At 56.5% G+C, this 25,131-nt stretch overlaps 2 protein-coding genes across 4 annotated transcripts in view; one reads left to right on the forward strand and one right to left on the reverse strand.

Annotated features, from left to right (window-relative positions):
- Window positions 1-20,112, forward strand: part of BRD3 (bromodomain containing 3) — a 34,273-nt gene extending 14,161 nt beyond the window's left edge. For all 3 annotated transcript variants that reach the window (XM_077851278.1, XM_077851280.1, XM_077851279.1), the window contains exons 3-12: window positions 296-433; window positions 1,135-1,282; window positions 2,079-2,293; window positions 4,163-4,534; window positions 6,810-6,938; window positions 9,308-9,499; window positions 10,642-10,883; window positions 13,963-14,255; window positions 15,063-15,191; window positions 16,861-20,112. In XM_077851278.1, coding sequence (XP_077707404.1) covers window positions 296-433; window positions 1,135-1,282; window positions 2,079-2,293; window positions 4,163-4,534; window positions 6,810-6,938; window positions 9,308-9,499; window positions 10,642-10,883; window positions 13,963-14,255; window positions 15,063-15,191; window positions 16,861-16,976 — 1,974 coding nt within the window. In that variant the 3' untranslated portion in view covers window positions 16,977-20,112. The remainder of the gene's footprint in view (window positions 1-295; window positions 434-1,134; window positions 1,283-2,078; window positions 2,294-4,162; window positions 4,535-6,809; window positions 6,939-9,307; window positions 9,500-10,641; window positions 10,884-13,962; window positions 14,256-15,062; window positions 15,192-16,860) is intronic.
- Window positions 20,113-21,733: 1,621 nt separating this feature from the next.
- Window positions 21,734-24,370, reverse strand: BRD3OS (BRD3 opposite strand). Its single transcript, XM_077851281.1, has 2 exons — window positions 24,246-24,370; window positions 21,734-23,368 (listed from the first exon to the last, which is right to left on the reverse strand). The coding sequence occupies exon 2, from the start codon at window positions 22,840-22,842 to the stop codon at window positions 22,588-22,590; it is 255 nt and encodes an 84-aa protein (XP_077707407.1). The 5' UTR covers window positions 22,843-23,368; window positions 24,246-24,370; the 3' UTR covers window positions 21,734-22,587.
- Window positions 24,371-25,131: the final 761 nt, after the last annotated feature.

Raw genomic sequence — 25,131 nt, forward strand, 5'->3', positions numbered from 1 at the left:
TCTCCACAGTGCCGGTGGGTCCTGGGCCTGCCCCGGCTGCCCAGTTCTGTGCGTCTCTGAGCCCCGCCCATCCAGACAGAATCTTTCGGGTGAGAGGCATGGTGGTGGTTTGAAGTGGGCCCGGCGCTCGCCCCAGGCCCTGCACCCGGCCTCAGCTGACCAGACACTGCCTTTGGTCCAACCATGGTACCCAGCTCACCTGAGAAGATACTCCGTGTGCCATCGCCCTCCTCGGGGACAGCGAACATGACACTGCAGAGTGCGCTGATGATGCCTCTGAAAATCTCTTTCCCAGGATTACCATAAAATCATAAAAAACCCAATGGATATGGGGACTATTAAGAAGAGACTAGAAAATAATTATTACTGGAGCGCGAGCGAATGTATGCAGGACTTCAACACCATGTTTACAAATTGTTACATTTATAACAAGGTAAGAAAGTACCTGGGACGCAGCCCCAAAATGCCCCCGTGAGTCCCTGAGTGCAGGCCACGGGGCCCCTGGGGGGGGTGCCCAGGCTCTGTAGCAGCTCTCCGATGGAGGAGGGGTGTCACCCTCTGGCCACAGTCCTTGCTCGGGGGGACCTACGTGCTGCCCACGACCCCTGGGATGAGTGAAGCCTGGAGCAGCCTGGTGGGGGGAAGGTAGTTTACGTGTGGAATTATTTCGTGCCCTTGGACCTAGGAGCTCCGGGTGTAGGGACACTGATGGGGCCAGTGCGGGCTCATGGGTGTAGAGCCACAGCACATGTGTGTGCACACCCTGACAGCCCCGTGCAGCCACCCAAAGTGGCCAGGCCCCTGCGTGCCGATGGAACCCATCTACACGATGGTTTTCAGCAAGAAGAGTAGATTAAGGAAAGCCCACCTGCTCCTGACTTTGTGGGGTTTTGTCATTGGTGGTAGCGATGTGATAAAGTGAAGATGGATTGAGTTGTACTGGACAGAAGGTTCTGTTTTCTGCACGTGCCGTGCCAAATGAGATACTCTCCTTTTGCCTCCCCCACCCCCCGCCCTACCAGATCTTTTAACAGAGTTTTACATAAACGTTTCTTGAGCCACGACCAGTGAAGTCTTTTGCATGCATGTGGCCCCTTTCCCAACAAGTGACCTTGGCTCTCCCTGTGTCTTCAGCCCACAGATGACATAGTGCTAATGGCCCAAGCCTTAGAGAAAATTTTTCTGCAGAAAGTGGCCCAGATGCCCCAGGAGGAAGTTGAATTATTACCCCCTGCTCCGAAGGGCAAAGGGCGGAAACCGGCTGCAGGAACCCAGAGTGCAGGTAAAGGGGTGGACGGTGCTGCCATTCTATCCCGACACCCCCCTGGGACGTGACAGCAGCGTTTCTCGGGCGGGTCCCTTGGCCTCTCTGAGCTCAGTGTCCCTCTCTGTGATGTGGGGGCAGTCTGGGTGGTAGTGCTACCATCTATATCTGCCTTGGAGTCTGCTCTGCTGGGGAGGCTGTGGTCCTGCCGCGTCCCTGTGCTCTCAGGCCGCCTCTCCCAAAAGTCTGCACAGGAGATCCCTTTGTCCCCCTAGGACACTGCCTCTTTAGCAGGTGTTGTCTGTTCCGTGACAGGAGAGGGGCCAAGTCTCCTGTCAGGAGGGCAGTGGGGATCAGGATTAGCATTAGGAGCCCTGGGGTGGGGGGTGGGGGGGGTCTTACCTGGGCCAGGAACGGGAACAGAACAGAGGTGCACCCTGATGGAGAGGCTGGGGTGGGTCCCCAACACTGCCAGCCATCCCACTCTGCAGATGGGACTGTGGGTGTCTCAGTAGCTCTGCCCTGGTAACTCAGCTGGTTATTGGTGGAGTCTGACTTGACCCCCAGTTTCTCAGGCCCAGGCCTGGCTCTGCCTCCCAGGCTGGTCTCTGGCCAGAGGGAGTGCCTTTCGTTTGTTGGGTGAGTGCCTGTGGAGGCCGGTTCCGTGAAGGCAGCCGAGGGGCAGGGCCAGGAGTCTCAGAAGGAGGGTCTCCCCAGCACTGGTGTGCTCTGGCTGAGGATGGTCCAGGAAGCGTCTGGAAGCTAGCTGGCAGGTAGAGCCTGGCGTGTTCAGAATCCTTCCTTTGTCTTCAAGGTACGCAGCAAGTGGTGGCCGTGTCCTCTGTCTCCCCAGCAACCCCCTTCCAGAGCGTCCCCCCCACTGTCTCCCAGACGCCTGTCATTGCTGCCACCCCTGTGCCAACCATTACTGCAAACATCACATCGGTCCCTGTTCCCCCGGCCGCCGCCCCACCTCCTCCCTCGACGCCCATCATCCCTGTGGTCCCTCCCACACCGCCTGTCGTCAAGGTGAGTGTCCCTGGGGACTAGGTCAGCTGACTCTCTGATCACCAGGCCTGGGTTCCTGGATGTGAGCAGGGGTGGGGAGGGGGGGGACATCTGCCACCTGTCCCCAGGCACCGACTACTTACTGGGTATTTGGTACACGTGACATTGGAGTGGTTCTACACCCGTGAGGTTGGGCCGTTGCCCCTGACGCAGACGGGGAGACCGAGGCTCAGGGAGTGCAGGTCACACAGCTGGTGAGGGCAGGCTGCGCTGAACCCCAGCTTCTCTGGCCCTGAAGCCTTGGCCTTGGCAGTGCATGGATTACCGTGGGGAGGCGTGGGAGAGTAAGGGGGAGGAGTCCGGGGCTCCCCTGCTCCCGCCTGGAGTTAGGGCAGAGGCCTGCGTGCATGGTGAGGAGCCATCACCTGCGCCCTGCACCTCGCAGCCCCATTAGCGTGAGCTCCAGTGCGTCCGTCTCCCCAGTTTGTCTGGGAACTCTGATGGCAGGGACCGTCCTGGCCAGGGCAGGCCACCAGCTGGGCATTGATGTGTGTCGTCTTCCATTTACCCCTCGCAGCGGCCCCATGGGGCAGACAGTATTTCCCCCACCTTACACATGCGGAAGCAGGCGCTCAGGGGGGTTAAGTGGCCCCCCCAAGGTAAAACGCCCCTGCCATTGCCTCCCCTCCCCTGTGGCCTTTACTGCCTGCACTTGCGGGCGGCGCCCGGCCAGGCTGCCTTACATAGTGCCCGGCTGTTTTTGGAGCATGCCCTGTTTGCCATGGCCAGGTGCTCCCCTGCAGGCCTCTGTGGCACACGCTTGGTGTCCTGTGGATACCCACAAGTGTTTGTGGATAGCCAGGTGTTGTGCCCCTGCCAGCCTGGTGGTGGTGGCTTGGCTGGGCCAGAGACCGTGGCGGTGGCCCAGAGGGCAGGTCCTGTGAGCCCGTCAGCCTGAGGGGGAGCCTCGGCTCTGAGGGGCTCCTCTGCCAGTCTGAGAGGCTGGGAGCTGGCTGAGCTGGTCTCGGGGACGTACTGAGCCCTGGCTGCAGAGCACACCTGAGGTCCCCGGGCGTGGTACCTGAAGAGACTCACATGCCGTGGACCCACGGCTCTACCACATGTCCTCGCTCTCAGGGCACAGCCCATGAGAGTGTCTGCCCTTCACACCCACAAGAGGCTCTACGGGTCACTTTGGCACTCCCTCCCCTTGCGGAAAATAGCTTTCTGTGGCTCCCACTGCCTTCAGGATTAAAGTCCAGACCTGCCCAGTCAGCCCCCTGGAGTCCTCGGTCCTGAACCCGCTGCTGCCCGGCCCCGGCCCCTGCCCGGCATGCTCTTCCTGCCTCCTGGCCTCGGCCTGCACCACGATGGCTGTCCTTGAAGCTCCAGCTTTGAGGCCCTTGGCTGGAGCTTTCCCACTGGCCTTTATAAGCAGGGATTTCCATTTGTCTCTGCTGTCCCTTAGCCTGAGTCCCACCTGGGGACGATCCCGGGGCCAGGTCACCCGGGTCAAGCTTGTGTCTGGAGCCTCACACACGAGCCTGAGGTTAGGCACTGGTGATTTGCATGCCACACCTCACGCTGTTCAGGCGTGACCTTGGAACCCCAGGGGCAAAGGGAGAGGACCCTTGAGGGGCGGCCCTGGGCTGGGTTCCGAGTCCAGCCTTCCCACTACCAGCTGTGTGACCTGGGTCCCAACATGTGGCCACTCTGAGCCTCGGCATCCTGTGGACTGCGCAGGGGCAGCCGGGAGGATGGGTATGGCTGTGCATGCTGTCGCTTTGCTTGGAGCCTGGCGGAGCACACTGTGGAAGGCACAGCTGCAAGCATGGGTGTTCTCGTGCCCACTGCACGTTCTTGAGCTCACTGGTCATCTCACTGTCGCAGAAAAAGGGTGTAAAGCGGAAAGCAGACACCACGACGCCCACGACATCTGCCATCACCGCGAGCCGGAGCGAGTCGCCCCCGCCACTGTCAGACCCCAAGCAGGCCAAGGTGGTGGCACGGCGAGAGAGTGGGGGCCGCCCCATCAAACCGCCCAAGAAGGATCTAGAGGATGGCGAGGTGCCCCAGCATGCGGGCAAGAAGGGCAAGCTGTCGGAGCACTTGCGGCACTGTGACAGCATCCTCAAGGAAATGCTGTCCAAGAAGCATGCGGCCTACGCCTGGCCCTTCTACAAGCCGGTGGACGCCGAGGCCCTGGAGCTGCATGACTACCACGACATCATCAAGCACCCGATGGACCTCAGCACCGTCAAGGTACCATGTGGCCTCTTGCTGGCAGGGGCGCCACCCAGAGTGCCACTGGCACGTGTCCCATGGGTGGCATGGGTCTGGCGTGTCTGGGCGGGGGGGGACGAGGCCTGCCTGCCATGCCTGAGCCTGGGGCTTCATAGTCATCTGTTCCACTAGAACCCGTGTCCTGTCCTGGTGTGTTTGCAGGTTTCAGGATGTCCTCAGGGAGGCCCTTTCAGGTGACCCACCCTCTCCCTGCCCAGAGTGGGGGAAGTAGCAGAGTTGAGACCAAGAGCTGGGGCCTCCCGCACAGGGGCTCCTGAGCACATGCAGGTGGGGTTTCTGGCCGCCCGTTGGGCTGGGCCCTGGCTCACCTGCCCTCAGGAGTACTGTGAGCCAGCCAGGTGCTGGCCTCTGGGTCTCCCAGGAACACCCCAGCAGTTGGGGACTGTAGCCCAGCTCCCCCACGAGCTGCCCATGTGGCGCTTAAAGGTACCCCTGCAAAGGGGAGCAGTTGCTGCTATCTACACAGAGGGTCTGGGCCTTGAGCAGCTGGTCCCTGGCCTTGTGCCTGCTTTCTCAGTGAAGGCAGCCTGTGGTGGTGGGCGAACCACTCAGCACCAAGCCTCTTCCTCGGATACCTCCCCTGCCGGGAGCCTGGTACCTTCCTTTCCTTCAGACAATGTCTTATCCGTGTGAGTCAGCGCGAGTAGAGAATGAGCAGAAAGATCCGAGCAGAGGCAGGAGGGCCAAGCTCGCACTGTCCCCCTCCTGGGGAGAAGCCCTAACCCTGGTTGGATTTGTTCTCGGCAGAGGCCTGCTCTCTGCTAGCCGGTCCTGACTGTGGGGCAGCAGGAATGGCTGCACGTGTCAGGCCAGGTGCCCGCATCACGGAGGCGCTGTCCCTGCTTAGGGTATGCGTGGCCTGGCTCTGGGCTGGCAGCGGGCAGCTGGCCCCCTTGGCCCCTGGGCAGGGCTGCGTGTCTGTCTCGTCCACCCTGCACAGTGTCCTGGCGGGACTTGGGCTGGGGGGACAGGGGCCAGGCCTTTCGTCTGCATGTACCCCTGCGGGTCAGAGACGGGGACGTGGAGGCTGGAGGGCCCACCCCAGGTGAGTTGCTGGTGGAGCGTCCCGGGATCCGCTTCAACTCTTGAGGCCTGGAGCCGGCAGGGTTCACAGCACCTGGATGGGGGCGTTGTTGACCCCAGTGACGCTCCTTTATTTATTTATTTTTTTAACTTTTGTTCTTTTTAGAATTTTTTTTTAAGATTTTATTTATTTGTTCAAGAGAGACACAGAGAGAGAGAGAGGCAGAGACACAGGCAGAGGGAGAAGCAGGCTCCCTGTGGGGAGCCCGATGTGGGACTCAATCCCAGGACTCCAGGATTACGCTAAACCACTGAGCCACCCAGGCGTCCCTCCTGCCCCCTTTAACCCCTAGAGCTCTGCGGAGCCAGTGAGGATGGTGACTCCAAGCCACACAGCCAGGGGCGGCTGAGCGGGGAGCCCAGGATTCTGTCCGTACAGGTGCCAGCCGGGCAGGCCGTCGGCTCCTGCAGGCCCCCTTGCTGACAGGATGGCCCTGACTCATGGTTTCTACTTGACCCCACCCAGACACAGAGAGCTCACTCCCTCACCAAGCAGTTCCCTTCCACTTGCCCTTACTGCGAACCACTATCTTGTGTGTCTGTTGATGGTCGTGCTTCTGTTGTGCACATGCAGGTGCCTTTTGTCTCTCCCCCAACCCTGCCTTGTCCTCCTGGGTTGGCTGGGACCATCTGGTGCGTCCTGCAAGGGGGAGGCTGGCCAGCAATGCCTGGATTCTCTTGGGGACGAAGTCAGTGTCCTGATCTGTGAACTGAATAGACATTCCGCCCGAGGTGGCAGTGACTTACTGGAGGCTCTGCGATCCCCCTGGAGCTCTTCCTGTCAGGGACTTCGCTGTATAAAGTGACCCAACGTGTAGAGCTGAGAACTAGAGCAAGGAGACGTTACAGGGCGGCTATAGGAGCCAGGATTCCTGCGTTGCCCTCCACCCCGGGTGGCTGCCTCCCCTCCCTTCCAAGCCCGCGAGTCCCACTCCCGTCCCACACTCTTTCTGGGGTCTTGGGCTGGCCGTGGATGGTGGTCGTGTGCTGGGTCGTGTGCTGGTGGTCATGTGCTGGGTCGTGTGGTGCTGTGCTTGGGCTGGGCCGTGGCTGGTGGTCGTGTGCTGGGTCGTGTGCATGCACGTGGGGTCTGGCTGAGCCCCAGAGTGCCAGGCAGTGCCCCTCACACCCTGCTGCTTATGTGTTACAGAAGAAGATGGACAGTCGCGAGTACCCAGACGCACAGGGCTTCGCTGCTGACATCCGGTTAATGTTCTCCAATTGTTACAAATACAACCCCCCAGACCACGAGGTGGTGGCCATGGCCAGGAAGCTCCAGGTAACCCGAGGCTCTCAGGCAGGGATCCTTCTGGGCATTGGTGGGACCAGCAAATTAGGGTGGGTGCCCAGGAAAGACACAGGGCTCTGTGGGAGAGCCTCACCCACATAACACCTTTCTCTTGAGTGGTGCCCAGTGTGGGCCAGGCCCCACACCTGCTTCCCGGGGACATGGGGGTGAACAGGCCAACCTCTGCCCTCCAGGAGCTGCAGGCAGAGCTGCAGGGAAGGCACCCTTCGGGACAGGCTCATGCTCCAGCAGCGGGGGGAAGAGAAGAGAAGGCAGGCATGCCTCCTCCCACCACTTCACTTTGCGAGGGGGGTTTTGTCATGGGCCTGCCGGTCAGGCTGCTGGAAGCTGGGTCACGTGATGATTGTGCGGCCTTTTCTGACAAAAGCAGACAGTTTGGGGGACAAGGCATGGGGACTGTAGGGAAGGTGAGTGGCCTTCTGTGTAGGGACCCATGTACCTGTGCCCTCAGGTCTCACACACACGTGCGACTTTCTGCCGAAGTCTGGGTGCTGCCCACCTATTTCTGTGTGGGTCAGTGCACTCTCTGTATGACATGCATTGTTGTGTTTTTAAATAACGGCATCAAAATTTTTTAAAGATACTTTTTAAAAATAATTTTAGAGACAGCATGCAGGTGCAAGCAGGAGGAGGGTCGGATGGGGGAGAGAAAATCTCAAGCAGACTCCCTGCTGAGAGTGGAGCCTGGTGCAGGGCTCCCTCGCAGGACCCCGAGATCATGACCTAAAACAAAATAAAGAGACGCTTAACCAACTGAGCCACCCAGGCACCCTAATAGTATCAAAATTTAAACGTTATGTAATTGAAAGACTTTTTTTTTTTCGGAGGAAAGAGTAAAATTTGCGGATCTCTACTCTCTTCTAGCAGTCCCCCCCCCCCCCCCCCCATGTAGGCTCTTTGTTATGTGAGGTGTTCCTAGTCTTTGCTTAGAACCCTTTTGAAAACCCGTGAAACAGCTCATGGTATCACCCTTGACCTCCCAGGACTCAGAGGAGGGAGGAGGGAGAAGCTGTCTTTCGTGCTGCTGGGTCTTCCTGCGTGTGAGCCTTTCCCAGGCTCTGCTGTTGCCGGCTGCACCCTATGTGGACCGGCTCCCACTGGGAAGTATGGCATGGCAGTCTTAGTAGCCCCAGGAAGCAAGCAGGATCTGTAGTTTTCTACGGAGACCACGCCCCCACTGTGTTTTGGAACAAAAGACTTTGCACAATCCTACTCCATGTTGGCTCTGTGATACTCCTAAACCTGGTAACTTGTGGTTTAGCTTAATAAGGAAGCCAAGCAGTGCTGGTGGCAAATCGGGTGTGCAAGCAGAGTGCAGAGGCCAGTGGCTCTGGTTCTTTTCCTGCAACAGCTGGTTCTCAGCAATATGGGCACAGAGGCCACCAGTCTCGATTACCAATGGCTCTTCGGTAACTGCACTAGTGCAGTCATGCAAATCCAGCGCTGGTGTCGGAGCCCAGCATTGAGGCAGCCTGCTGTCAGTGCTCCTCTAGGCCATGTGCCAGGAGCAGGCCAGGCCGCTGTGCACATCTGTGCTTCTGGGAATGTCTTCATTCAAAGAGTAGAGTCTGGGACCAGAACCTGGAGATGATGCCTTGTCAGTAGGTTGGGATCTTGTGTGAGCTGATATGGATTCGGGTGTATGATCTTAGTGAAGATAGAGCTCCCATGTGGCTGTGCACCCCCATCTGAAATGAACCTAGGCTGCCAGGAGAGGGAACCTTGGCTGGGAGGTGTCCCTGAGGGCCTGGGTCCTGTTCTGTTCTGAGCTGGCCAAGGGGCTTTTCAAAGCCAGTTTTGACAGGATAAGACTTGTGCCTTTGAGCCAACTTTTGGGCCCAGCTTGGAATGAGATATATGATGCTATGGTAAAATCCTAGGGTGAGAATGGGGGAGAATGTGAACTGGCCCCCAGACCCAGCATCTGGGGGCCCTGCAGAGGTCATAGGTCAAAGGTAGGAACTTGGGAGCTGCTTTGCAGTGGGCGGCAGCCTATAGGGCCTCAGACCCAGAAGTCAAAAGGATACGCAGATCTTGACAAGACAGAAGGCTTGTGTGCTTAGTAAAGGGAGTTTGTGGACCAGTTCCTAGAAGGCTGCACCTGCTGTGGTTGGCCCCTGGTCCCTGCCCCAGACCCGCACCCAGTGCCTGGACAGGGACAGAGGGAGGGAGGGAGGGTGAGCAAGCTGGGGTGACCCAGTCCCCCTCGAGGCCTGGCCTTTGAAGTAACTGCGGGTGCAGCTCTGAGTGCATCTCAGGGACGCTCAGGTGTGGGTCCCCCACTCCAAGGGGCTCCCCATGGGCGTCCAGGACCTCAGGTGGCCCCTGCTTTCCCACAGGACGTGTTTGAGATGCGGTTTGCCAAGATGCCGGATGAGCCGGTGGAGGCACCGGCACTGCCTGCCCCCGCAGCCCCCGTGCTGAGCAAGGGTGCCGAGAGCAGCCGCAGCAGCGAGGAGAGCTCCTCGGATTCAGGCAGCTCGGACTCGGAGGAGGAGCGGGCCACCAGGCTGGCGGAGCTGCAGGAGCAGGTGTGCCACCGGGCCGGGCCGCCCTGGGCAGGACGAGGGGAAGGCATCGGCGCCGAGGGCCCCTTGGGAGTGCCTGCAGATCAGGGTCGTGCCAGCCTGACTTGTGTTGTCTGTGCCTGGGGTCCTGCTGGGCCCTGGGTGCCTCATTCGCCATGGAAGCATCTAGAGGGTGCTGGCTTGTGGCTGCTGTAGGAACGGGGTGGTCCCACTTTGGTCTATCTGACAGGGAGGAGAGAGCAGAGTAGAAGTGGCTCTGTGGTCACTAGTGTGAGGTTGCCGTTTGACTTTGGGCTGAGCCTCGTTAGAGGTGACACCGCAGGGAAGATGGTCCTGGGTGTAGACCCCCAGTGGCCCCGGATCTGTGGCCCCATTTCCTCTCCAATGAGGTGGAGCTTATGGGCCCTCATGACCCTCGGGCGTTGCTGAAATGAGAAGTATGTAAAGCACTTAACATGCTACCACGTATGTGTCGGCATGGGGTAAACATTAGCTGCTGGCCCTGGATCATTTTAATCCTGCATATCTACCACGTGACATCCAAATGGCTTCTATTTTTTTTTTTTTTTTTTTAAGATTTTATTTATTAATCATGAGAGACACAGAGAGGCAGAAAGAGGGAGAGACACAGGCAGAGAGAGAAGCAGGCTCCACGCAGGGAGCCCGACATGGGACTCGATCCCAGATCTCCAGAATCAAGCCCTGGGCTGAAGGCGGCGCTAAACCGCTGAGCCACCCGGGCTGCCCTAAATGGCTTCTAAAAGTAGCTGTTGAAAACCTCCTTCGTACAGATGCATAAACCTCTATGTAGAGTTGTCTTTGTCTGAAAAGTGGCGAGTAAAGCATTAGCTGCCTTTTATCAAGTTGTTACTATGCCACCTGCACTGGTCCGAATGCGCCAACAGACTCCTCTGTCCACCTCTTGGCCACCCGTGAGCCATGTTTCAGGTGAGGATGGTGAGGCCCGGCAGCTCTCCAGCACTCACAGGGGTAGTGAGGGCCGAGTGGGGCTTTGATGCCCTCAGCTCCTGGCTCACCTCCCCGGTTGAGGTAGCTCCAAGGGCAGCCCAAGGCCCCCCGCCATCACCCGTGGCCCTCTTGGGCTATTCCCAGGGAGCCCTGCTCAGCTACCTGCTATTTTCCAGCTGAAGGCTGTGCACGAGCAGCTAGCCGCCCTGTCGCAGGCCCCAGTGAACAAGCCAAAGAGGAAGAAGGAGAAGAAGGAAAAGGAGAAGAAGAAGAAGGACAAGGACAAAGACAAGGACAAGGAGAGGCACAAGGCAAAGTCTGAGGACGAGAAGAAGGCCAAGGTGGCCCCACCTGCCAAGCAGGCCCAACCGAAGAAGGCTCCCGCCAAGAAGGCCAGCAGCACAGCCACGGCCAGCAGGTGGGTTGTGGCGCCCTTCAGGTCCCTCCAAGCCCAATGTTGTGTGTCCTCAGTGCTTGTGTGGCAGGAAGGGTACTAGGTTTGGGCCTTTGCACCATGGCTGTGGGTCCTTGGGACAGAGACTGGGCTGGTCCATGGAAAACAGGCTGGGGTCCTTGTTTCCCACCTTTGGGAAGAGTACAGGGATAAAATGAGGCCTCTGCTGGGAAGACTGGGCTCTGGAGGGTATCACTTAGCTGTCCTTGGGGCTAGCCTCTTGATCTCGGGTACTAGAGTGGTCACACTATCTGGCACAGACCTCGGCATCTCAAGGCCTTGGGCTCATTTCCCTGATTTGCGCCAGGGGTTCTATCTGGGGCATTGCGCCTTGGCACAGATTCTTCTTTCTGGTCCACCTACCTCTGTCTTCCCTCCTGCAGTGCCAGACACTGCCCTGAGGAATGCCTGCCACAGACAGGACAACAGGGAGATGAGGATGGGGGGAAGGCGCTCCAGGCCAGCATGCCTCTACTGCAAGGTAGAAGGAAGGCTTCCCAGAGGAGGGGTGACCGCTGTGCAGGAGCAAGCCCAGCAGCAGTCAGGATAGGGTTCTGAGAGTCAGGAACAGTGGGGACAAAGCTGTGGGGGCCAGCAGACACATTGTAGGAATTAGTGGGAATTAGGACAAAGTTGGCTGCACTGAGGAATGGAGACTGCTTTGGGAAGAGGGGTCAGGAGAGGCTGCTGGGATCAGCCAGCTTTGTTGAGGCCTCTCGTTTTATCCTCTGAGCAGGTGAAGGGACGTCATGAAGTGTTTGAGCTGGAAGTGGTCAGATCCTAGTCAGTGTGGAGAATGGAGTGGTGGGATGCAGGAAGAGGAGAAAGGACAGCCCGGGAGGTTTCGTGGCTATGCAGGCAAGAGAGGCCGGGGTGGCCATGGAGGGGGAGGCAGAAGGGACAGGACTTGGTGCCTGGAGGCAGGAGGACAGGGCCATGCGGAGTCGGGGGTTTGGGCTCTGGCAGCTGAGTGGTCTGCGGCATCATTGAGAGGTGGTGGTGGGAATGCTCGAGTTTTGTCCTCTCCCCCACCCCACCCTTCAGAGGAGAGGCAGAAATCAGGTTTCCTCATAGTGTCCATCTGGATTTGGTGTCAGCATAATACTGGCCTTGAAAATGAGTTGGGAGGTGTTCTCTCCTATTTTCTGGATGGATAGATTGATTGATTTCTGGATAGATTTATAGAGTTGGTATTAACTCTTAAATTTTAAATAGAATTCCCCAGTGAAAGCATCTGGGCCTGGAGTTTTCATTGGTAGAAAGTTTTTAATGATGAATTCAGTTATTTTTTAGGTACCGGGCTAGTCAGGTTATCAGTTTCATCCTGAGTGAGTTTTGGGTATTTGTGCCTTTCGAGACATTGCTCCATTTCACCTGAATTGTGGAACACGTGTGCCCGTATTGTCCTTTTTTTTTTTTATTTTTTTTTATTTTTTTTCCGTATTGTCCTTTTAACATCTGTAGGGCCTCTAGTGAGGTGTCCTTTCTTTGGTAATTTGTCTTTTTTCTTGGTGAATCTGGAGAGAAAATGATTTCTTTTATTGGCTGTTACCAGTATTTGATGTCATTGGGTTTTATTTGCTTTCACTTCCTTTTCTTTATGGTCTTATTTTTATCAGTTCCTTTTGCTTGCTTTGGACTTAATTTGCTCTCTTAAAGTAGAAACTAGGATTATTGATTTGAGACCTCATTTTTAATGTAATCATTTAATACTATATGTTTGTACCTAAACACTATGTTAGCTGTACTCCACAAATTTGATATATGCGATTTCATTTAGTTCAAAATATTTTCTAATTTCCCTTCTGACATCCTTTTTGATCACAGGTTATTTAGAAGTATGTTGTTTAATTTCCAAGTATTTGGAGATTTTTCTGGACATGGTTCAGTTACTGGTTTTTTATTCTATTAGGGTTAGAGAACATACTGTGTGTGATCTCGATACTTCCTGTTAAGATTTATTTTATGGCTGGGAACTGGGGAATGTTCCATGTGGACTTGAACATGTGTTCTGCTGTTGGATTGAGTGTTGCCTACATGTCAGGTTAATTTGGTTGATGATGTTGTTGGGGTCTCCTCTCTTTTTGCTGATTTGCTTTATCAATCACCGAGAGAACTGTTGACTCCCCAGCTGTAATTGTGGATGTTTCTATCTCCCTTTGGTTCTATCAGTTTTGCTTCATACGTTTTAAAGCTTGGTTTTCAGAGGCACATACTTTGAGCACTGTGATGTCTTCTTGGTCAGTTGATCCTCTTCTCACTATGCCACGTCCCTCTTCTTCCTGACCTTGTTCTGAAGTCTCTGCTATCTGAAGCTAACACGGCCACTGCGGTTTTTCTTCATTTAGCATTTGCAGGGTTTAGTCTCCCCATCTCCTTAGTTTTAACCTACTTCTGTCATTGTACTTAACGTAGGGTTTGAGACCCATGTAAGTCAGGTCTTATTTCTTATCCATCCTGATTATATGTCTTTTTAGTTGGTGTGTTTAGACTGTTTACATTTAATGTAATGATTGATAAATTGCATTTTGGTTTGCCATTTTATTCTTTTCTGTTGTCCCTCTGGTTTTTATTCCTCTGTCCCCTTTTCTGCCTCCTTTTGGATTATTTGAATATGGAGATCAGTTTTTGACCTGCTAAATGAGATGCCTGTAGGGTGTTGAGAGGAACTGACCACTACAGTCTTTTCTGGCCAAGGCCTGGAAATCCCCAAGTTGGGAGCAACTTCTGCTCTGACCTCTGAAACAGAGTCTTCTATGTCCCTGCAGACGCATGTGCAACGCTCAGACAGTCCACCTGGCTTCTCTGTTCTGGGGCACCACTTAGGGCTTGCCTCTTGGTAAAAGAGCCTGGTTCTGGAAAGGAAGAAGGCCAAGACAGAACGGGGATGAGGGGCAGAGGCTCTGTTGGGCTGGAAGGATGGGGGCAGGGGCTCTGTTGGGCTGGGGGCTCCACGGGTGTTGGGAGGACAGGGGGCAGGCTCTGGGCTGGGGAGAAAGGGGCGGGGACTCTGTGCCACGATGTTCTTTGCCTTGTGCCTCAGGCAGCCGAAGAAGGGTGGCAAGCAGGCATCAGCCTCCTACGACTCGGAAGAGGAGGAAGAAGGCCTGCCCATGAGCTATGACGAGAAGCGCCAGCTCAGCCTAGACATCAACCGGCTGCCCGGGGAGAAACTGGGCCGGGTGGTACACATCATCCAGTCCCGGGAGCCCTCGCTCAGGGACTCCAACCCCGATGAGATAGAGATTGACTTTGAGACTCTGAAACCAACCACTTTGCGGGAGCTAGAGAGATATGTCAAGTCTTGTTTACAGAAAAAGCAAAGGAAGCCATTCTGTAAGTTGTGGGGGCTGAGCACCATGCTCACCATCCCTGCCCTCATCCCTGCCTCCCCTCCTCCCCTCTCCTGTAGGCCTAGATGGGGAAAGCCAGGTAGTGGGGCAGGTCACTCTCCTTGTCCACTCCCACCATGTGCCCCAAGGACACCTGTTTGCTCAGCTGGGCCCATCTTCCCTGCTGTGGGGCAGGTGGGCAGCACCTGCCTGCCTTGGCTGTCACTGGGACGGGCAGGACCACTGGGTTGGACCCATTCATTCAAGTGCCAGTTAAGGTTGCCACCACAAGCCTTCCTGGGGCTCCATTTGGGACCAAGGTTGCAGGTGACCTCTTGATGGTCCCCAGCCAGGACAAACCAGTTAGTTCCCTTTTGCCTGGAGTGAGGGTCCAACCTCCCAGGATGGACATCTGCCAGGCTAGCCCAGGTTGCCCAGGAAGTCCGTGACTTTACTGGATGGGGACAAGGCACTGCCTGGGGTAGCAGGTCCTGGAGAGTGAGAGGCAGCCCTGTGGCAGCAAGAGAGCTGGGCAGTGGCCCTGGCCCCAGGGAACACCCGGGGTGTGCCCTGTCAGTGGGCCCACGTGCTTCCTCCTGGATGGAGTCATGTGATCCTTGCAGTCAGGTGCACCTGACCCTGGGTAAGTTCTCCTCAGACTCAGAGGCAGTGGCACACGCTGTGGGGGCCCAGCACACGCTGTGAGCATCTGGGATGGCTGGATGGCACCTGGCGGCTGCTGTGCACCTGTGGTGGCCACCTGTCCTATGTCTGTCCCACCCCACCATCTCAGCTCTGTGCTCTTCTCCAGCCACAAGCGGGAAGAAGCAGGCGGCCAAGTCGAAGGAGGAGTTAGCTCAGGAAAAGAAGAAGGAGTTAGAGAAGCGGCTACAGGACGTCAGTGGACAGCTGAACAACAACAAGAAGCCTGCCAAGAAAGGTAACTGTGTACGGGCCACACTGCTGCCAAGGCATGGGGTCGTGCTGCAGCCCCAACTGCTGCTCTCTGTTGAGGGGGGAGGGTAAGTGGCAGGGGAATGGCCGGCAGATCCAGGCTTCTGTCTGCGGCTCTACCAGCTGAGAGGTGCTGTGCCCTTAGATGAAGCTCCTGAGTCTGTGAACTGGGGACCAGGACCCTGGTCCTGCATGGAGGCTGAGCAGATGGGAATGGGAGCGCCCTGTACCAGAACCCCCAGGGAGGACTCTTTGGGAGGGCCCAACTGTGGTGTTTAGGGCTAGACCCTGTGGTCCTGGCCCCTGGCAGCAAGTTTTCTGGCTGTCCCAGACAGGAGAGAGGTTCCAGCTCCCTATCCCCAGGTCCTGTGCTTTTGGACTACAGGGTCTTATTTTAGGTGAGCAGGTGATTTGACTGCATATGTCTTTTTCTCGAGCTTGCAAGAAAGGGCAAATCCCTGTTTCCCAGCCGCAGGGATGGTGCGGCCCAGGTAGTGAGTGGTCAGAGGCACAGAGGGGCTGGGTGCCGCCCCGTTGCCTGGTCCTGCTTGCCCTGTCTGCTCCCTCTGAAGGGGGGAGGGTCCCCTTAGATTGCAGAGTAGGTGCCACCCATCAGGTGACTGACTGATGGGTATCTTCACACTGCAGACCTCCCCCCATGCCCTATTACTTCCTCCTAGTGGACTGCATTTGGGTTTTGTAGACTCTGGCATATTTCCATAGTTAATGTATTGACCTCTGAGGTATTTTTACTCACACTTCTGACACCAAATGTGTGGGCTTTTGCTCACACTAGTTCTGCGGTCCCAACTCCAGGTAGGGGTCCGACCATTCAGTTCAGGTGTGACACTGCTTACTCGGAGTTAGCTTAGAGCCCGCAGGTGGGGGGCTCACCCTCACAAGACTGCCCTTCTCTCAGACGCCAGGTGCAGGTCCTGGGCCTGCCTTGCCGCTGACCAATAATAGGCTCTACACTGGGGCTCCCATGACCCTCCACTCAGATTTGACAGTTTGCTAGAATGGCTCACAGAACTCAGGAAAGCGCTAAACTTACTGTATAGTTTTTCATAGAGGATACAAGTTAGGAACAGCCAGGTGGAAGAGATGCACAGGGCAAAGCATGGCGGGGGTGCCAGCTTCCCTCCCTCTGTGGGCGTGCCACCCTCCCCGCACCTCACGTGCTCCCCATCCCAGAGGCTCTGGGATTTGAGAGTGTTATAGCACTCTGTCTCCGGCACCTCTGGAACTCCCTTCCCTGGAGTTCCCAGCCACCATCACACAGTTTTTCTGGTGATAGCCATACCCTAAGTCACTCATGAGCATAAACTCGAGTGTGATCCACTGGGGGCTCCTTGTAAACAACCAAAGACATTGTTATCACTCAGGACCACAAAGGTTTTAGAGGCTATGTGCCTGGAACCCAGACGAGGGCCCAACCCCTTTCTTACCGAACCATAACCTCATTAGTGTGGGCATCTGTTCCAACAAATACTTGGTTAATACTGATGGAGCCAACTGGGTCGGGAGCAGGCTGGGCCGAGGCTCGTGACAGGTCAGTGTGAGGCCAGTGGATGTTCCGGGAAAGTTTGCCCAGCCAGTGCAGGGGTGTATGGGGGTGCATGGGGAGTGCCTCTCACCTGCTGCGTCTCCCTCAGAGAAAGCGGGCTCTGCGCCCTCGGGAGGGCCATCCCGGCTCAGCAGCAGCAGCTCCTCCGGGTCCGGGAGCAGCAGTTCCAGCGGATCCAGCTCCGACAGCAGCGACTCAGAATGAGCTCTGGACTCGCAGATCAGAACAAAACCAGCGATGTCGCACACGCCGAAACTCTGCAGTGTTCCTTTCTCTGGTTAATATACTACTTTGGTTCCACGGCGTGCAGGTTTTCTTTTAAACTCAGTGTTACGGTATCTTCCAGTTTTTGCTTTAATAGGTCAAAGATCTTTCTCGTGTGTACGTGAGGCTTTATGAGAAGGTGTGAACCTGCATAAAGCCTTCCCTTCGTAACTGAGTTGAGTTGCTTGGAGACGGCAACTTCAAACGCTGACCTGATGACCGTAGAAAAAAATGTCAGATGTGATCTGAAGTTTCTTGCAAAACCCCTTTCTTATGCCCAACCTGGTCTGTAGCTCCAGACAGCATTGTTTGAAAGGAAGTTTCTCTGAGATGGTACTGCACCGAAGGCTGTCAGCTTTGCCAACAGGCGATGTCTCTGTCCCCCCAGCTCAGCCCCGCGGCTGGGGTCACCTCTTGCTGCAGGGTGGGGGGACTGTGGAGGTGCTGCGGGCTCCAGTCTGGGCTTCTGCAGGGGTGGGGAGAGGCAGGTGGGCACCGAGGGAGGGGCGTCGGGAGCTCCTGGGAGGGAACACGGGGGCCGCGTGTGCCACACGCAGCTTTCCATACACTGAAACTTTTACCTCAACTTAAAAAAAAAAAAAAGAAAAGATTAAAAAAAAAAAAAAAACTAAAGGAGACTTTTTTGTAAGGTTCAGCAATTTTCTACGAAAGTCCAGCCCCATGTGTGTCCCCAACTCGTGAGCTGCCGCTGCTGCACACTCTGGAGCCCTTCTCCCAGTCTCGTGTATATATGAACACTTTATTTATTAACATCATTGGTGGTTTTTAAAAAAAAAAAAAAACTGCAAAAGAAATGCATTTAAAAAAAAAAAAAAAAAAGAAATGCAGGCCTTTTCAGTGGTTCGAGGAGAGCCCCAGACCCTGCTCCGATGGCGGACCCGTGGCCTCCAGGTGCTGGCGTCCCGCCGCCTGTCCGGTGCTGTCTCGTCTGCGCGCTCGCCCTCCCCGGGCCCTGCCCCACAGGGCTCTGTGTGTTCTCCGTGCCCGTGTGCGGGATTGGGAGACGTGCGGGCGTAGACAACTTCCAGCTGCAGCGCATTCTCGGTCTTCACATTTTGTGTGTTGAGTTCTTTTGTACTCACTTCTGGTCTCTTTAGGACTGTTTTAAAAGAAATCAATTTAGGGAACCCCAGTTATATAATATAAACTTTGTAATCTGAGAGAAAAAAATGTATAGTAAATCTAAGTCTTGATTTTTAACTTTCTATTGTAAAAAATAATAATAATAATATACAGAGTTTAACAGAAGGTTATGTTTTGGTTTTATTTTTTCCAGAGGCTGCCCTGCGGCCTTTGAGCGCAGGGACACCCCGCACTGCCTGCCTGAGCTTGGAGCACTGTGGCTTCGGCCGAGAGTGCCAGGGGCCAGCCGTCCAGGCCCCCCAAAGGGGCGCCCCTAACCTCCCAACCCCTGGGGCAGGGGCCCTGCGGCCCTGTGCAGCCTTCCAGTGCAGCCTTCCAGCCAGCCAACAGCGGCCTGGCCAGACTCTCCCGGGGGTGGAAGAGCCTCTGGCCACGGGAGGGTTTGCTCCCTGAAGACCACGCTGGGCTCCCTGCTTGAGCATTTTCCCATTAGCACAGAAATAACAGACAGGGCACTGTCCCAGACCTCCCCGTGAGGACTCCTGGAAGTGGGTGCTGGGGCGGAGCTGTGGGTGGCCTGGCCTGTGGTCTGGTGGTGAGTTTCCAGGTGGTTGGAGTGGGTGGGGGGTTCGGGTCATCAATATCCTAGTAGGGGGGGCAGTCTATAAAAATCCTAAAGTGGATTCAGGTTCCACCGGCCCTTAGGATCACAGGTGCCCTTGCCGGACATGGAACCGATGAGGCAGCGGGTGGCGGGTTACCATGTTTCTTACTGCTGGTGATTCTGACGCTTGGTGAGTTTTGAGCCAGTTTGTTAAACTTTTCATTAAGTTTTGTTTATAATAAAAATATATGTGGATTTTCAACTTGACATTTTTTAGAGTTACCCTTGTGTTTCAAAGGTGTTTTCTAAGCAGATCCGTAATGGAATATTTAAACTAGGACTTTAAGGAATTAATACATGACACGACGGATGGTCTTACAGCAGGATCTCTCTGGCAACGTGCAGCGAGCGCACCTCCCTGAGTGCAGAGGGTGCCTGGGGGGTGCGGGGGGGCTCCCATGGAGCACCTGTCCAACTGCAGGTGTAGCGGGGGGCGGTCGCCTGTGTGAGCCGATAGGTTGGTGGGGAGCGTGTGGTCCTCGCCCCCAGCACAGTGGAAGCATTTCAGAGCACTTGGTCACCCGCTGGCTCCGCGGGACACACGGGTTCTGGAACACCTCTGTCCCTTGCCCCCCAGGAGGAGGCCGCTGGCCGCCATGGCACAGAGGGCTGCCATCCATTCTGAGCAGTGTAGCTCGATGGTGCTGTGGTTTCTTGAGGCTTTCCGTGCAGACTTCAAAGCCGATTTCTCTTCAGAGTTTGGGGGATATCCTCGGCCCCCTCGAGGTCAGCCTGTGGATGTTTGCCGTCTCCGCGTTTCCGCGTGTTGGGGAGACCGCAGTCAGACAGGCCGGACTGTTGTGGCACGGAGAACCTGAGGGCAGCTCTCCACGGCCTCCTCTCGAGGGGGAAGGAACCGTGTGTTTAGTAGGTGGGCCTCACGGGAGCCCTGGAGGCCCAGGGTGGGGGGCAGAGACCCTGCTCGTGCTGGGGTGGCATCATCTTGCTTACAAACTGTAAGATATGTTTTCTTTTTGTTTCTGTTTTTGTTCTGCAACACCCACGTCTGTGACAGCCCTCTGGGAAACACCCCACCCAGAGAAGGACGCGTGCCGTGCCTCCCAGTGTAACCTGGTCCCCAGGACTGGCATAACGCTTCCGGAAGTTTTCTTTTTTATATTTAAAATGTTACTTTTCTGTATGATGTGCATGCAAGTTTACCGTAACTTTTTCTTAAAAACTTTTTAGTGCCGTTTCTAGTATATTCCTGTAAATGTCAGTTACTGAAAATGAGTCCGATGTAAGTAGTTTTAGCTTGTTTATTGCAATGCTGGCCTCAACACAACAGAATAAAAATGGTAGAAAGTACTCTTTGATGTTTCTGGTAATCAAGGACCCTTCTCCTGGGGCATTTGTTTTGTTTTCATAATAAAACAACAACAAAAAAAAAGGTGGCTGTATGTGCCTTTGCCTGTGCTTTCCAGTGGCTCCTGGGCTCGCACCCTGGAACGTTCAGCTGTTGGAAGTAGCTCTGGTCCTCAGCCTGCGTGGGAGGGCACCAGGATTTGGGGGACATCACTCGTCGTAGCCTTTCTTCAAAGGAGCACAACCTTGGTCACGTTGCGGTCCTCGCTCGCTGCTCCCTCCTGTCCGGGCAGATGCCTCCCCCGAGCTCCATCTACGCTGAGCCTGGTTCCAGGGCGTGTTCCCAGACGGCAGGAGGCAGACGCTGTCCTGTGGGCACAGTCGCATGTCTGCTGAAGTTTTCCTGCACTGCGTGTAGAGCCCAGCATGGAAGAGAGGCTCTTGCGAGGAACGGATGGCAGACTGGCACTCTGACGCTGTTTTCTGAGCAGTCGTGGCTGTTGGTGCCCAGCGCTGCAGAGCCGTCCTGGGTAGAGGTTCTTGGTGGCGCCCCCCAGCTGTCAATGGGCACCCTCCCAGTGACCCATCAGAATACACCATCTTTGTCTAGACGCCTACCCCCCCATCCAGGCTGACCTCCCCAAGGACGGGGACTCGGTGGCCCAGTCATGGAAGCCAGCCACCCTGGCTCCCCTCCAGCTGATGGTGGCTTCCTGTGCTCTAAGCAGCTTAGCGCCTGCTGTCCTATGAGCGGCCAGTGCCTGTGGGTCACCTGCACCCCTTGACCTGTGCAGACACTAGCCACAGCCAGTGCTTGTCTTCCCAGGTGCTGCCTCCATGCCTGGGTCACACTAACCGTTACTTGCTGTTCTCAGGCCAATCCTGAGGGGCAGGTCTACGTGCAGCACGGAGGCCTTCCAGATGAGTCCCTGAAGTCTGCTATCTTCCCAAGCAGGACTTAAACTGAAGAACCACAGAGGCGTGCCCTAAACTATCTCTGGGTAATCCCAGTGTCAGGGCTGCTGACTGCAGGTCTTATTCCATGTAGATGGGACACGCTTCCCTCTCTTTACCTCTGGGAGGCGATGCAGGAAATGTGGCTTCAGACCTCCTGACCCCATGCAGCAGGCAAACTGAGGATCCGTCACTAAGGACCAGGCCTCTGGCTAGACGTTGAACATTTGGGGAGTGCTCTGATCCAGCAGTTCCACTTCTGGGAGGCTTGCTGGTGAACTTGCACACCTGCAAAGAGAAGCACGTATGACGAAGCTCAGGACATGCCATATGCACAGCTGCAGTGGGAAGCATCTCTGCCTACCTGCTGGCTCACAGGAGCGCTGCTAGTCCGACACTGAGAGCAGGACATAGATGTCCATCTGTACAGCTGGGCAGGAAGGAACCCGCCCAACGAGATGCACGGTGCAGGCCACGCCTTCAGAACCGTGCGCAATTGCACATGCAGGGCTGCTGGTGGTTGTCTGGGGAGCACAGTTTGGCTCTGCTTTATGCATTTCTGTAACGGGGTTTGTAGCAACCATTAGATTCTACCGTTACTGAAAAACACAAACCTGAAGCCAGATTAAGGTATTCTGAATAAACAGATAAAAACAAGTGAGAAAGGAAGAAGTGTCCCAAAGGTTATTTATTTAGAAAGGTCAGCTTTGACAAAAGCTATTCCCACATTTACATAGCCACGCAGACTTCAGTTACAACAGACGGGCACATCTTTTGCAGATGCCTCACAGAAACTGCCCCCAGATGCACCGAGGCTGCCTGCGTGGTGTCCTGTAGGGCACATGTCCAGCGCCCCATGGGTGACCAGCTGCCGCCTCAGCGCAGAGAGGCCAAATTTGCCTGTCAGTCCTGTGATGACATCTGAAATCCTGTCAGCAGCTGGTTGGGAAGAAGATAAGTCTTGGTTTCCGTGATGTTTTTGGATGCGCTCGCATGCTCGCCCCCAAGTGCCCGGAAGCTGTGTAGAAGCTCCCACGGCGCACTGCACACGGTGCCCGTTCCGCAGCCAGCCTTGCTGGCGAAGGCCCCACTGCTGCCCGCTTACTCCTGCTTGGCCTTCATGACGCTAATTCTGTCCTCTTTTTCTAGACCTGCCCCCTTCTGTAACAGGCAGGAGGCAATAACTGAAAACCCAGAAACTTCTGGAAAAGTGGTGGGAAGCCAGGGTGGCCGTCTTGCTCAGAAGCCTAAGAGAAAAGCAGCAACTAGCGGTGCCCCGGGCGGGTCGGGCCCGCAGCGCTGGCGGGGCTAGAATGGAGCCCAGGGCCCAGGTCCACTGGGCCTGTGGACTGGTGATACTGTGGAGAGGGCTTGGGAGCCGCTGCCGGGACTCTTGGGTTCTTGGGTCATCAGGTTCACTGTTCAGAATCTCCCAGTAAGGACTGGAAACCACCAAGGCCACTGAGTGGATCATGGCCTGTTCTCTGCGCAGCCGAGGGCCCGGGCCGGGCTTTCTCCCTGGAATCACATGATTGTACAGAACTTGGACTGGCCCGTGTCCCGGGGGACTCCAAGCTTGTGCCTGTCGCGGACTAGGATGGCCTCGTTGCCGTACTGTGAGTACCACATGCTGCGGCTCCTGCTCAGGTAGGTCCCAGGGGGCACAGACTCCAGCTGCTGCTGCTGCTGCTGCCAAATGAGAAGCGACGTGTCCCGGTACCGGAGCCGGGCGTAGCTTTCCGACAGGGCTTTCTCAGCCAGTGGCACACGGCCACTCATCACTGGCCGGCAGCTCCCTGCGCCTGGGCTCCTGTGCGCCGGGCCTCTCTGAGCCAGTGCTCAGCGTGGACAACCGCCCACTGCTTTACCCTAATGGCGCTCATCAACAGCTTTTTCAGTGGTCCCGTCTGAGGATTTCTTATTTAACTCTGGTAAAAACGATGAATTCAGGCCACGTGTAAGCAATACCCCTGGGAGTATGGCATTGCCACGGAACCTGAGAGCAGCCTGGCGACCTGGCCCGAGCTTTATCAGATGTACAGCTGCCAGGGACGAGGCACCCACCTGGGGGGCACCGGTAGGGCATCTATGGCGATTCTGACCCCGTGGCTTGGCCCACTTAACTTGAAAAGATGTATCTGGTGCCCTGTGGGAGGGGACATCGTCCAGCTAGACAGACGGTGACCTCTGTTCCCATAACCGCTCTCCAAGGATCTGTGCCTGGGTCGGATCCAGTGCCACGGAGCCACTCTGATGGACCGGTGCCTGCTCAGTGCTGTGTCCTCTGCTCTCGCTCAGGGTGATGCTACAAAGAAATGAACGTGTGGTCAGGTCGGGAGATGGCCCAGCGGCCTGGGGAGGCACAGTCTCCACTCATTTTGGATCAGAGCATCCAACCAAGCTACTGGGGCGTGTCATGATTTCAGTTGTTGTCCCATGACCCAGATGATGAGCCTGCATTTAAGGGGCACACCTGTGACTCCTAGTGCTTTTCTGAACTAACAGGGATGGTGGGTGGGCTGCCTCTGGGAGCGCCCGAGGCCAGATCTGGGAAATAAGCCCTAAGAACCTGAGTGAGAGCGCAGGTCTCAGGACCCGTCCAGGCAGGCGCCCCGCCTGGGAGGGGGTTTGCTTAGGCTGCCCAAGCTGGGGGGCAGCTGGGCGCTGGGCCACCAGGACCCGCTTTCTGCTCCAGGCAGCTGGGAGACCCCTAGGCCGGACAGGACCATGGCCTCAGGTGGAAACCAAACGGAAGCATCCACCGGCCGCCCTCCCAGTGCCTTCCCAGCCATGCAAGATTTTCCTCTACGGCAGGTTCTTCCGTCACCCGGGTCTGGGCCCGAGAGCCCTTCACGGCACCTCTGGTTACCTCCCCAGCATCCTGGGTCCTCCACCCACAGCTGCTTCACCCAGGGGTTTCCTGGTCACCCTGTCCGAGCCCCCATTGCCCACGTGCACGACCCGGGGCCTCCCCCCATCGCCACCTGCCCCCATATCAGCACCCGGGTCCCTACTGCCTCCCGCCCCAGCCGCCGAAGGCCCCGGCACCTCCTGCGCCCCATCACCTATCGCTCCCGCATCTCCCGCCCGCCGCCCGCAGCGCCCCCGCGCCCGGCAACTCCCGCCCCGGCCACCCGAGTCCCCATCGCCCCTCCCGCCCCCTCGCCTTCTGCCGCCGTCACCTCCCGCCCCCGTCGGCGGCCCCCGTCGCAGGCCGGCGCCCCAGTCCCCCGCGCCGAGGGGCCGTGGAGGGGCCGCGGGGACGCGCGGGCGGCCGGGCGGGCGGGGCGGGGCGGGGCGGGGCGGGGCGGGCTCGGGCCGCGTTTCCATGGCGACGCCGCAGGCGTGCCCAGCCGAGCGCCGAGTTAGGGATGGGCCGGGGCGGGGGCGGGGGCGGGGGCGGGGGCGGGGGCGGGGGCGGCAGCCGCGGCAGGAGGCGCGCCCGGGGCGCGGGGCCTGCGGCCTCCCGTTGGTCCCGGAGCTTTATTGACAGCAGTCTCGTGTTGCTGGGGCACTTCTGCCTCTGTAGCTTTTGCCGTCCGCGTTCTTGCTTCTAATCTATACGTTTTTAAAATAATTGTGGGGAGGAGCTAGATGGGTGCTGGGGGGGGATTAAGGGGCGCCGGGGATGAGCGCTGGGCGTTAGGGGCGAGTGATGAGTCACTGAACTCTACTCCTGGAACCAACATTGCATTCTATGTCAACTAAAATTTAGATAGAAATTAAAAAATATATTCAAGCTTGTCCCCGACGCCAGAATTACATCTTGAACCCCCCTGCCCCCAGGCTGTCCCTGGGAATTCTGCACCCCCTCCAGTCATACCCCAGCAACACCCTCCTGTGGCCTCTGCGCTCCCTCTTACCGAGTGTATCTCATGGCTTCACATCATTGATGAATAAAGTGGTCAAGGTGGGCGTCTACCCTGGCACCCCCACCCCCAGGGCCCGTCCCCCACAAGGATGCAGAAGGTGCACAAAACGACCAGGTGCACCTGAATAAGGTCACAGGAAAAACAGTCTACAATACAACAGTAGAAAGATAACTAGAAGACAACATATGCTTTTCAT

This window comes from Canis aureus, chromosome 16 (assembly GCF_053574225.1).
Source record: "Canis aureus isolate CA01 chromosome 16, VMU_Caureus_v.1.0, whole genome shotgun sequence".
Taxonomy (NCBI): Eukaryota; Metazoa; Chordata; class Mammalia; order Carnivora; family Canidae; genus Canis; species Canis aureus.

Coding starts and splice junctions, on each gene's coding strand:
- BRD3OS (XM_077851281.1), bottom strand. CDS start 22,842: ATGAGTGGCCGTGTGCCACTGGCTGAGAAAGCCCTGTCGGAAAGCTAC.